The sequence below is a fragment of the Lathyrus oleraceus genome, chromosome 5 (genome assembly GCF_024323335.1).
Source record: "Lathyrus oleraceus cultivar Zhongwan6 chromosome 5, CAAS_Psat_ZW6_1.0, whole genome shotgun sequence".
Classification (NCBI taxonomy): Eukaryota; Viridiplantae; Streptophyta; class Magnoliopsida; order Fabales; family Fabaceae; genus Lathyrus; species Lathyrus oleraceus.
In genome coordinates this window covers 128,924,850-128,938,253 of record NC_066583.1, presented here as the reverse complement: position 1 = coordinate 128,938,253, position 13,404 = coordinate 128,924,850, and the positions used below count along the sequence as shown (strand labels likewise).

Sequence of the window (13,404 nt, the reverse complement as noted above, 5' to 3'; positions counted from 1 at the left end):
TGACATAACATCTTGTAGTGAAGCTTATTGAAGAATACAATCCCCCCAAATTAATAATGGAAGTATGAAACGAAAAAATTGAAATTTTGATCTTAAGCGGAATTTTTTTTGATGCTATTGCATCTCATGACTCCTTTCATTTCCTCCCTCTTTTATCTTTAGTAAAATAACTTCTAAAAAAATTAGTTTGACATTATTTAATTCTTCTGAGTAGCAGTACTTTTATGTTTCTGCTCTTACGTTTTCAGTCACCTTTAGAAGAAGCAAGGAGTTAGGATGGAATCTTTACGTGAGTCTAATGGACTAATATTTCCTTTGGCTTTATTAAGCATGCAATTGTTTGATTTTTGAGGTGAGTGTTGCGAAGTTCTGTTTTTAGTTGACATTTTCCCAGACAAAATATGTGTGAATGCAATCGAGAACCCAAATATTGAATGACGATGGTTAGCAAAGATTGAACCAAGATCAGAACAGTTGATCCCGTGCTTCCCACACTAGATAGACTTCTTTCTCACGATTTTGAAGGCGATCTGGCTCGGAGAGGAAATATGGAAGAATTTATGGGAAACCAGATCATGATGAAGTCAATGAACTTGATAACAGGTTCAGCCTGGTGACAACAGATGGAGGAAGTTTTTACCATCGAGGCATTCTCTCATGGTGTGGGAAAACAAAACTGTAGCTGTGAATTTGCTGGAAATAGTGTTTTTGGCGACTTAAGAGTGTGGTGACACTCTAACCATAGAAAGAGGATCCACCGCAAATGGTGGTGGAGGCAGAGAGGTTTCAGAAGAAGACATGAATAAAGGTCAAGAGGCTCTGATACATCTTGAAGTTCAGAGAAAACATAAAGAAACTGCAAATGAATATAGATAGGAAGAGTCTAATGTAGGTGTCATTGGCAGTTGTACAAAAGTTAGTAAAACTAAGTGCAACTATACTAACAGCATTCTAATTGTGCTGACAACTTTACTAATTAAATAGTATATTCTCACACAATTTATTGGGGTTTGTTTTGTATGTTTAAAATTGAAATTCCTTTCATTTAATTTTTTATACATTGAGTATCGATAAACACTTGAGTTCTATTGTTTAGAGGTAGTTATCCTTGTTTTACATTTATTATTTTCCTTTAAATTAGTTGTGCAAAGAAATTTACTTCAGTTTTATTGCTTTTCAATTCTAGGGATGCTCACAATCATCACATCTGTTTGCAAACAACATTTCAAATACGGGGACGACAGTACATGTTGAACTTGGAGAGTTAAATCTCCACATGGCTGATGAATATCAAGAGTTCTTGAAAGAAAGTGTTTTTGGTGTGGAATCAAATTGTGGCTCCATTATGCACATTGCAAAGGTTAGTTTGGATTGGGGGAAAAAGGACATGGAACCATCTGAAGATAATGGTCCTAGGCTATGTTTATCAATTGATGTGACTGGAATGGGAGTTTATCTAACTTTCAAACGAATAGCGTCACTCATATCAACAGCCATATCATTTCAAGCTTTATTAAAAACCCTTTCGGCTTCAAAGAAAAAATTGTCTCATAGCCAAGGGCGTTTATCAAAACCTTCAGGGAAGGGAACTCAGATTTTGAAATTCAATCTTGAGAGGTGTTCTGTATATATTTGGGGTGAGACAGGGTTGGATAATGCAACTGTTCCAGACCCGAAGCGTGTTAATTATGGTTCACAAGGTGGTAGAGTTATAATAGATGTCTCAGAAGATGGTACCCCACGCAATGCCCACATAATGCCCACTATTTCCAATGAATGCCAGAAGCTCAAGTACTCTGTCTCTCTTGAAATCTTTCAGTTCAATTTGTGCACGAACAAAGAGAAACAGTCCACGCAGATTGAACTTGAAAGAGCCAGATCTGTCTATCAGGAATATATGGAGGAAAATCGGCCAGTAACAAAGGTGGCATTGTTTGATATGCAGAATGCTAAATTTGTACGGCGATCTGGTGGCCTAAAACAGATTGCTGTCTGTTCTCTTTTCAGTGCTACTGACATCACTCTTAGGTGGGAGCCTGATGTACATCTATCACTAATGGAACTTGTATTGCAACTGAAGTTACTGGTACATAACAGCAAGCTTGAACACATGGGAGATGCATCTCATGGACGAGATGCTAATTGGAAACAAGATGCTACCACTGAATCCGGACATCTTGAAAAGCAGAAGCATAAAGAATCAATTATTGCTGTTGATGTAGAAATGTTAAGTATTTCGGCTGGGCTAGGAGATGGAGTTGATGGTATGGTTCAGGTGCAGTCCATATTCTCTGAAAATGCTCGTATAGGAGTGCTCCTTGAAGGACTCATGCTTAGTTTCAATGGGGCTAGGATCTTCAAGAGTAGTCGAATGCAAATTTCACGAATTCCCAGTGTCTCTGCTAGTGCATCTGATGCAAAAGGACATGGGATCACTACATGGGATTGGGTAATTCAAGGTCTTGATGTTCACATTTGCATGCCATACAGATTGCAATTGCGTGCCATTGATGATGTCATTGAGGATATGTTACGAGGTTTGAAGCTCATAATTGCTTCAAAGACAAATTTGATTTTTCCAATGAAGAAAGATAGCTCTAAAGTTAAGAAACCCAGTTCTGTTCAATTTGGATGCCTTAAATTTTGTATACGCAAGTTAACTGCTGATATTGAAGAGGAACCAATCCAGGGATGGCTTGATGAACACTATCAGTTACTGAAGAAGGAAGCTGGTGAGTTAGCTATCCGAATGAACTTTCTAGATGAATTAATATCGAAGGCGAAGCATGGTCCTAAATCTACTGACACCATTAGTTCTTCTCAAGAAGGAAAATTTTCTTTTAACAATATTGAGGTTGATGTAAAAGATGCGACTACTGTTGAATCCATAAGAGAAGAAATTTATAAAAGATCATTCCGATCATATTACCAGGCATGCCAAAATTTAGTGTTATCAGAAGGGTCAGGTGCTTATAGAGAAGATTTCCAGGCTGGTTTCAAACCCAGTACTTCGAGGACTTCTCTTCTTTCTATAACTGCATTAGATTTAGATCTAAGCTTGAAAAAAATTGATGGAGGAGATGCTGGGATGATTCAGGTTCTGAAGAAGCTTGATCCTGTTTGTCTTGAAAATGATATACCATTCTCTCGACTGTATGGGACAAATATCCTCCTAAATACGGGCTCTCTTGTGGTTCAGCTTCGGAATTACACATTTCCTCTTTTCTCCGGAAGTTCCGGTAAATGTGAAGGTCGTCTTGTGTTGGCTCAGCAGGTAATATTAGGATAACCTCATTGTTTCCTTTCCTTCTATAGGTGTTTTTTAAAAACTTAATATTGATTGCATTATTCCTGTTATTATATGAAATAATTGGCTTCAAGTGATGCTGTAAATATTAACTGTTACAAGAGAGTAAAGTAAATTAAATTAAAAAAAGATCAAGATACCTCCCTTTGAGAAATGCCTGATTGTCATAGTTGCCCCCCTTTGAGATAGTTCCAATAGAAAAGACAGTGGGAAGTTCATGAGTAAAGAATAAGATAACTCCTAAAAAATGTACAATATTAAATTTAGGAAACTCACAGCACGGAACAGAGTTTTTCCTGTCATTCTGGTAAATGATTTTGGATAGTTCTGTTGTTTAAGACGTGTCTTATATCTAACTACTACTTTATACACGTCGACATGATTGTATATTTCCTGCTACTCATACTGATATATTTCTTTACCCGTTTTGGGGACTTGGCTACATTTTATGCAGTAGTATTTCCGTTCCTTTGCCTTATTTATTTATTTTAACTAGGCAACTAGCTTTCAGCCACAAATATATCAAGATGTCTATGTTGGGAGATGGAGAAAGGTTCGCATGCTACGATCGGCCAGTGGTACTACTCCACCTATAAAGACATATTCGGATTTGCCAATACATTTCCAGAAAGGCGAGGTATCATTTGGGGTGGGTTATGAGCCAGCTTTTGCTGATGTTAGCTATGCTTTCACTGTAGCACTTCGGAGGGCTAATCTAAGTGTTAAGAATCCTGGTCCACTTATTTCGCCACCAAAAAAGGAACGGAGTTTACCATGGTGGGATGACATGAGAAATTACATACATGGAAAAGTTTCCCTACTGTTTTCTGAATCAAGATGGAATATTTCGGCAACTACAGATCCATATGAAAAGGTTGACAAACTTCAAATTGTAAGCAGCTGCATGGAGATTCACCAGTCTGATGGTCGCGTTTTTGTTTCTGCCAAAGATTTTAAGTTTCTATTAAGTAGTTTGGAAAGTTTGGCAAATCGATGTGGTTTCAAAATTCCAACAGGAGTCTCTGGTGCATTTTTGGAAGCCCCTATCTTTACTCTTGAAGTTACAATGGACTGGGAATGTGTATCTGGAGATCCCATGAATCATTATTTATTTGCACTACCAGCTGAAGGCAAACCTCGCGACAAAGTATTTGATCCCTTCAGATCGACTTCTTTTTCTCTCCGATGGAACTTCTCTCTTAGACCCTTTCCTCTTTCATTAGTAAGACATTTCCCAGCTTCCTTTTCTAGAGATAATACTGAAGGAGGTGCTACTGTATTTGATCCTCCTCATGTATCTCAAAATGTTTCACGCATGTCCCCTACATTTAACTTTGGAGCTCATGATCTAGCATGGATATTAAGATTCTGGAATTTGAACTACAATCCTCCACATAAGCTGCGGAGCTTCTCTCGTTGGCCGCGCTTTGGAGTTTCGAGAGTTGCCAGGTCAGGCAATCTTTCACTAGATAAAGTGATGACTGAATTCATGCTTCGTCTAGATGCCACCCCAGCTTCTATTAAAAACATGCCTTTAGATGATGATGATCCAGCCAAGGGACTGACTTTCACAATGACAAAGCTAAAGTATGAACTGTGTTATAGTAGGGGCAAGCAAAAATATACTTTTGAAAGCAAGCGTGATATTCTTGATCTTGTTTACCAGGGTCTTGACTTTCATATGCTCAAAGCTTTCATAAATAAGGAAGCCTGTGCTAGTGTTGCTAAAGTAGTTAACATGATACTGAAAAGTTCACAATCTATATCAACAGACAAAATCACCTCCGACAAAGGTTACATGACAGAGAAAAATCGTGATGATGGGTTTCTATTGTCCTCCGATTACTTCACTATCAGAAGACAATCCTCAAAGGCCGATCCTGCCAGGTTACTAGCGTGGCAAGAAGCAGGGAGAAGAAATGTTGAGATGACATATGTACGATCTGAGTTTGAAAATGGGAGTGAAACTGACGAACATGTGCGGTCTGACCCAAGTGATGATGATGGTTACAATGTGGTAATAGCTGACGGTTGTCAGCGTGTGTTTGTCTATGGTCTTAAGCTTTTGTGGACTATTGAAAACAGAGATGCTGTTTGGGCTTGGGTTGGTGGCCTATCCAAAGCCTTTGAGCCTCCTAAGCCTTCTCCATCTCGGCAATATGCACAGAGGAAATTACTTGAGGAAAACAAAAAGCATGATGGAGCCGATTTAGGTCAAGATGATGTTTCAAAGTGTCCTGCCACTGGTAAAATTTCTAAGTCTCCCTCTTCTCAGCAAGCAGGTACTTCTGGGTCAATTTCATCTCCATCAAATTCAGTTAAGGAGGACACTTTGCTATCTGGTATGCCTTATATTCTCATTAACTTTTGTTAACTGCTATGAATTTGGATATGCAAATTAGATTGGAGACCAGTAACACACGATAAATAGATAGTTAAATATACCATCTGTTGCTACAAATAGTATTATTGCTTGCAAGATCATTGAGTTTTTATTTATTTATTAAGAACAAATGTTTCCACCAAGTTTTAGTCCCCCTTTTGTTTCCTCTTTTTGGTGCATTGACAGCTAAGATGGAGAACATAGATGATTCAGATGGGACTCGACACTTCATGGTGAATGTCATTGAGCCACAATTTAATCTTCACTCGGAGGATGCAAATGTAAGTTTACTAAATGTAGACACTTAAAGTAGCAGGAAGCTTTTGGGTTTTTGTTTACCTTCAATTTTGTTTTTGATTAAATTCCTTATCACTTTTTAATTTTATTTTCCGGTATTGTCAATCAATTTACTTAGCACCTTGTTAACTTATAAATATGCTTTGCTCTTAGTGGTGGCACCCCTTCTATTTGTTAGATTTAATTGTCGGTGATTGTTAGTAACAATAACCAGAAATTTGTTACTTGGTGCTTCGTTTCTTTGTTTGATATTTTTATTCATTTATTGATATTCTGGACATTGCTCATGCTTTTAAAACAACCTCACTTTTTTTTGACAAACAGGGTAGGTTTCTGCTGGCTGCTGTCAGTGGCCGTGTTTTGGCTCGGTCGTTTCATTCCGTCCTTCATGTTGGTTATGAGATGATTGAGAAAGCTTTTGGTGCTACGGACGTACATATTGGTGAATATGAACCTGAAATGACATGGAAAAGAATGGAGTTCTCTGTTATGTTGGAACACGTACAAGCTCATGTCGCACCAACAGATGTTGATCCTGGAGCTGGATTGCAGTGGCTTCCTGAAATTCTTAGAAGTTCTCCAAAAGTAATGCGTACGGGTGCTCTTCTCGAGAGAGTTTTTATGCCCTGTGATATGTATTTTAGGTACACAAGGCACAAAGGGGGCACTCCAGAACTGAAAGTGAGTTATTTTATACTTATGTTGTAAACATATAAATGAATCTTTTATCCCTAAGTCCATATATTCCACGATATGCAAATCTAGAACAATTTGTTTCTCTAGTCTTAGAATTGTGGTTGGACCTAACGTATGCCCACAAATCCAACTTGTGAGGGGAGAATTGACCCCACTTATAAACATATGTTCAAGCCATATTTCACCCAACGTGGAACTCTTTAACACATCCGATCTCGCCCAACACTATTGGGCTTGGTGCGTGAGTATAAATAGTGAGTGACCCGATAATAGAAACCTGGGAGCAAGTAGACCAATGCATCATGCACGAGACTCTAATACCATCTTAGAATTGTGGTTAGGCCTAACACAACCCCATAAAACTAGCCAATAAGATGATGATTGCCCCCCATTTATAACATATGTTCGGACCATATATCATCCAAGGTGGAACTCTTTATCATCTAGTTAGTTAATCTCATTTCTCATGGCTGTCAATACTCTATTTCAAATGTTTCATTTTAGTTTAAACATGAGTTCTACTGCAGGTGAAACCTTTGAAGGAGCTCACATTCAATTCTCGTAATATAACGGCAACAATGACATCTCGCCAGTTTCAGGTCATGCTGGATGTCTTGATCAATCTTCTCTTTGCACGCCTTCCAAAGTAAGGATCAGCCTACTATCTCCTTGCATTCATTCTAAATTACTTTTTTCTTTTCAAACTGTACCTCTTTCAAACACAAGTATGCTGTGATTCACTCCTAATCATAATGCTAATTTTCTGGTAATGTAACAAACCAGTTCATTTTTTATGTTTACAACATTGATTACTCTTTCAAATTTGATGGATTAATATGTGTATGATGGTTACTAAAAAAAGTGTATTGTGGCAGAAATGACTAGTTGACTACATAAGCTAGGATCACGATTGACTTTATTGACATATTTCCTCCGTCCTACAATGAGTGACCCATTCAGAATAAATGAGTGTCCCAAAATAAATGATCCATTCTAATTTTCAATGCATCTTTTCCACTTTTACCCTCTAATTAATATTACTTTCATCATTCCCAATACATGATAAGGATAGTTTAGTAAAAATATCATTCTCTCTCTTTCATTTATTCCTTTTTCTTAATATGTGTGAAATTGACAACTGGGTCACTCATTGTGGTACGGAGGGAGTAAGAGAAAAGGAAAGGTAATTGGTGAAACTGTGTGTTTGAACAGCACCACAAAAGTTTATTATATTAGGAATTACACAATTAAGAGTATTAATTACAAAAGGAATATGCTACAAAATATTCTATTTATAAGAATGTATTTACAAAAATCAACACTCCCCCTAAAAAAGGGAGTATATAAATCAAATGCACAAAGTTTGCCACACATATAATTAGTTCTAGACCTCGTAGGGACTTTGTAAAAACATCTGCCAATTGATTATTAGAATTGACAATGCTTGTGACAATGTCGTCTGATTCGATCTCTCTCTCTCTCTCTCTCTGACAAAATGACAGACTATCTCAATATGTTTTGTCCTCTCATGAAAAAATTGATTTGAAGCAATATGCAATGCAACTTGATTATCACAAATAAGTGTCATTGTTCTTGCTTCTTCAAATTGAAGTTTTTTGAGCAACTGCTTCAACCAAATGAGCTCACATGTTACCAATGCCATGACCCTATATTCTGCCTCTGAGTTTGATATTTCAACTACATTTTTTCTCTTGCTTTTCCAGGATATCAAGTTTCCTCCAACTGTGAATTATCAAACCATCTTTAGATTAGCCTACCTCAATACCTAACAAATAGCGTAGTTTACCATGTATTTCGTTTTAAACTGATTCAAAAGATGTTATTTCAACTGGAGTATTTTTTCCGATTACTACTAGTTATGACTGTTAAGAGTCCCACATCGGACAATATATGACCTGAACATGAGTTTATAAGTGGGGGCAACCCTCACTCTACCAACCGGTTTTGTAGGGTTGAGTTAGGCCCAAACCACACATTCTTAACATGGTATCAAAGCCTCGTTTAAGATCCGGTGGACCACCTATTATGGTTTTCGCTATCGGGCCACCCACCATTTATTCCCACGCTCCAGATGTCCAGTCCTGGGCGTGAAGGTGTGTGTTAAGAGTCCCAAATCGGACAATATATGGCCTGAACATGAGTTTATAAGTGGGGGCAGCCCTCACTCTACCAACCGGTTTTGTAGGGTTGAGTTAGGCCTAACCACACTTCTTAACAATGACAATATCACCAGAAGACACTAGGTCAATTGGAAAAGCACAGCGGAGTCTCAATAGGCTCTATGTACCATATTGAAATAAGAGAAAACGAGAGACATTTGCTGAAACCGCATGTTTGAATAGCACCATAGAAATTCTATCATATAGGGAATTGCATAGTTACGAGTATTAACTAAAAATGAAATATGCTAAGGTAAGAATATATTTTTCAAATATCAACAGGCTTCTTTTAAGAAGTTTAACTCCCAGAGATTTCATTTGTGACTGATTTTTCAGTTACTTTATTTGGTTAGAACTATATGCTGTATTGTAGGTACAGTTATTTAGTATAGTGAAGCGGAAGCCTTGCATCGGCATATACCTCTTTATTATTGACTCTTAACTTCTTTATTTCAGACACCGACTTGAAATAGTGGTTAGATGTTATCAATGCTAGAGTAGTTTTCTTTTTAGATTTACTCTTTTCATTAATTGTGTGAAAATAATTATTTAAATATTTAGCGTTAACTTTGATCATCAAGTTTGACATTGATATGATATTTCTTTCCTTTCAAGTAACTTAAATGAAACCCCATTATATTCTATGATATATGATGAGCTCTTCCAAGTAAATGTGTATTGTACTCAACTCAGGCCTCGAAAAAGTAGCCTGTCCTTTCCGGCCGAAGATGATGATGACGTTGAAGAAGAAGCAGATGAGGTGGTTCCTGATGGTGTTGAAGAGGTGGAGCTTGCAAAAATTAATCTTGAAAAAAGACAGAGGGAACAAAAGTTGCTTCTTGATGATATTAGAAAATTGTCTCTTTGGTGCGACTCTTCTGGAGATGTACATGCTGAAAAGGAAAGTGACTCATGGATGATAACTGGTGGAAGATCTATACTGGTAAGAAATGAACCTGATCAACATTCTTCTAACTGACTTGAAAGTCTTAGTCAAATTATAGTTGCTTAATGTTAAATCTTCCAGCTCTTCTATACAAAAAAATGAAATCAATTATGTACTGTGCTAAGTGATTATTTTGTGCTTGTAGTACTTGAAATATTAGTACCACGTTGGTAGACTTATTAGCTGTGAATGGTAAACTCATGATAAAAGATGGTGTTTTTTTTCTCTTCATATTTTAACAAAGGAAAGGCATGCACTATGTAAGCAAGAAAAAGTAACCTTATTTTGCCCACAAACATTAAAGATTCCATGATTTGTGTTTGAATGGTCCTGATGTTAATGATATGTCCAAGCTTATTAAACATGAGAATCTATGCACACTTGTAGATGTTTTGGAGATTTGACTCGTAATCTCTACTAGTGAACTCAGTGGTAAGAGTTTACCTAGCATACTAATATACTAAGAAAGACTATAAATGCACATTACATAATACAATTCCATCAACACAATATTCATTCAACATTCCCTCCATAAAAGATTTTCTTTTAGAAGAGCAACCATGAAATGTATAGACTGAGATGAGATCTCTGTCTTGTTTCCCCCCTTTATCTAACCAGTCCCCTCCAAATTCCTTCTAGCTAGCTAACTATCTAGTCTATGTAATTCCTACTACTTACTCCCTTTTGTTCTTTATCCCAACACAATGCCATAAGTTGCCCCTGCTTTTCTTATCAAAGCTTGCTTTCAATTCACATTCAGTACATGGTTCCCCTGTTTAATGAATGAGTTAGTTTTTAGGTATATCCTATGCTCGGGATTGATATTACTGAGCTGAACTTGTTCTATGTTATGGTTTTTTGCAGTTCTTTATTGTCGTAAGTCCATGTCTTTCAATTTTTTTGAAGACTGAACTGGTCAATGAACTAGAAAAGGTAGTGCTTCAGAAGTTGGGCTGTAGTTACTACTATAAAATTACACCCGTATACAAAGTTAATATATAATGCTAATATATTTGGTGTTTTAATATAACTTTTAGAATTTTGGATTTGACCTTCTCAACCTTACAAAACCGGTTTGTAAGGTGATGATTGTCCCCATTTATGAACCTAAGTTCTAGCCATATCTCTGATAGGTCTGTTATTGTTAGTTAAGAAGTTGTTACTTGTTAGTTAAATAGTTGTTTAATTAGTTCGTTAGTTAATGGATAGTTAGTAGCTCTGTTAAGAGGTAGTTAGGGCAAATAAGGCATGTTGCTTATAAATAGAAAGGAGAATTAGAGAGGGGACTGTCTTATCATTTGAGAGGAATGGGGCCTTTTGGCATTGAGAAGTAGGTAGACCTTCGGAGTGACGCCGTTGCTTATAATCGAAGGGGATTGTTCCCCATTTTCAGTAATAATATACCAGTTCTATCAATTGGTATAAGAATTTGGTTAGTTGATAGGTTTATTATTGTTAGTTAATCAGTTAACGGGTAGTTAGGTCAAATAATGCATGCATTGCTGCCTATAAATAGAGAGGAGGATAGGAAATATATTGCATAATTTTCTTTGTTGATACACAAGATATTGCATTACTCATTAGCATAGTACTAGCTCCTAAGCTTTCACAATTTTTTTTATTACTTTTGATATAATTATGTCATTATTCTATAACACCCTTAACTATTTACTATTATCTCATTCTACATATTTCTCTCTGCCATAAATACTAAGGGTATTATAATTATAGACAACAATAGTTAATGTTACATTAATCTTTGAAAATGGCAAATAAATAGAGATAGTTTAGTCACAAAGCTCATTTTATCATGAAAGCTAGTATACTCAATGATTTTCTTAAGAAGTGTGCATAACCTTACATGCCACTTAATGAGGCGGAGGGAGTAACTTTGAGATGTATTTTGTATTTGTATGCATATTTCAATATATGACAAATGTTCATGCCTAATTAAATACCGGCAGGTCCAAGGATTGAAGAGAGAGCTATTAAGTGCACAAAAATCAAGAAAGGCAGCATCTGTAGCACTAAGGCTAGCTCTTCAAAAAGCTGCGCAGCTAAGGTTGACAGAGAAGGAGAAGAACAAAAGTCCTTCATATGCTATGCGGATATCTCTGCAAATTAACAAAGTTGTTTGGAGCATGCTGGTTGATGGTAAATCCTTTGCTGAAGCCGAGATCAATGACATGGTAAGATTTATGTAGCAAGCTTGTTGTCTCACTATTCTTGACGTTTACTTCCAAAACTGGCAGGGTCCATTACAAAATTGCTTCACGGAAAGTATAAACTGTTGTCTCTGTCAAAGTCTACTCTTGAAGTATATGTCCTAAAAGTTTATCGTATTATTGGTTAGATTTTGTACATGGTCTACATCTATACAAAATTGATGCTTTTCTTTTACGATAGCAAGCCATTCAATGGCTTAACCTGACTACTATTGGGACCAAGGGAAAAATCACATCACTCTTATTTAGTTTTTCTTTCTTGACCATATTCAAATGTATGAGAATGGTGGTTCCTTGCTAGCTTAGTTTTGCAACTTTCCGTTTCTTTTTCTTTTGGTCTCAATTTGCAAGAGTATGCTAATTCAGTTTAATTTTTGCCAACACTTAGATATATGACTTCGACCGGGATTACAAGGATGTCGGTGTTGCTCAGTTTAAGACAAAATATTTTGTTGTCAGAAACTGCCTGCCTAATGCCAAGTCTGATATGCTTTTGTCAGCATGGAATCCTCCGTCCGAATGGGGAAAGTATGTAACTCTTCCTGGACTTTTTTTAGTTTATTGCTGCTTACAGGTCAATGCTTTGATATTTGTTGACTTTCTGTTCCAAGTGTTGTTTTAATGATTAGAGAGGAGTTAGGTTACTTTGTGATTATGTTTGAAATTCTAGTTGACTCCATCTCCCTCCGTTTAAGTTGCTATAAATGGCTTATTCTCTCTCTCCTACCCACTTGTTGTATTTGTGCTCTTGATATCGTTGAACATGTCTACAAGCCCTATGAATCACTAGCGCTGCTCCTGTTTTCATCACTGAAGGGCATAAAGAGAGTGTTATAGAGGATGTACCTTGTTGCATATAATAGTAAATGTTGTAAATAGTTAATTTTACTATTGGTATTTTTAGTATTATTAGTAGTAATTCATGTTTGGACCTTTAGTAAGGCTCATTAGGTTAGAATACTTTATATAATGAGATTATTGCTTGTATACTCATTATCATTATATAGTATTCTGATTTAATATGGTATCACGAGCTATCATTCGAGAGGGTCTCGCTTCTGCATAAAAAACCCTAGTTGCCTTAATTGCGGTTCTTTGGTCAAAAACTCTAGCCACCTTAATTGCGGATGCTGGCCTTCGTTGCAGTCCCGTTTAACAAACCTGGGTGTACTGTTCACCGTGTGCACTGTTCACCATGTGCACTGTTCATACAGCCACACCTATCTCCGTCAATTAAAGTTGACCTCACCGTCCAGACCATCATAGTCACTTGAAAAAACTTGCCAAAATCCAGAATTTTACTGCCGCCAGAACTGCCATGCACCACAACCCTCCGGCAGCCATTCTGGCCATGAAGGCATTCTGAATAC

General features: G+C 36.8%; 1 protein-coding gene across 2 annotated transcripts in view; it reads left to right on the top strand.

Annotated features, from left to right (window-relative positions):
* LOC127088288 (protein SABRE) overlaps positions 1 to 13,404 on the top strand; it is a 36,614-nt gene that overhangs the window by 16,598 nt on the left and 6,612 nt on the right. For both annotated transcript variants that reach the window (XM_051029215.1, XM_051029214.1), the window contains exons 9-16: positions 1,187 to 3,274; positions 3,804 to 5,649; positions 5,877 to 5,971; positions 6,312 to 6,668; positions 7,211 to 7,329; positions 9,557 to 9,806; positions 11,774 to 11,998; positions 12,423 to 12,562. In XM_051029215.1, the coding sequence (XP_050885172.1) occupies positions 1,187 to 3,274; positions 3,804 to 5,649; positions 5,877 to 5,971; positions 6,312 to 6,668; positions 7,211 to 7,329; positions 9,557 to 9,806; positions 11,774 to 11,998; positions 12,423 to 12,562 (5,120 nt within the window). The remainder of the gene's footprint in view (positions 1 to 1,186; positions 3,275 to 3,803; positions 5,650 to 5,876; positions 5,972 to 6,311; positions 6,669 to 7,210; positions 7,330 to 9,556; positions 9,807 to 11,773; positions 11,999 to 12,422; positions 12,563 to 13,404) is intronic.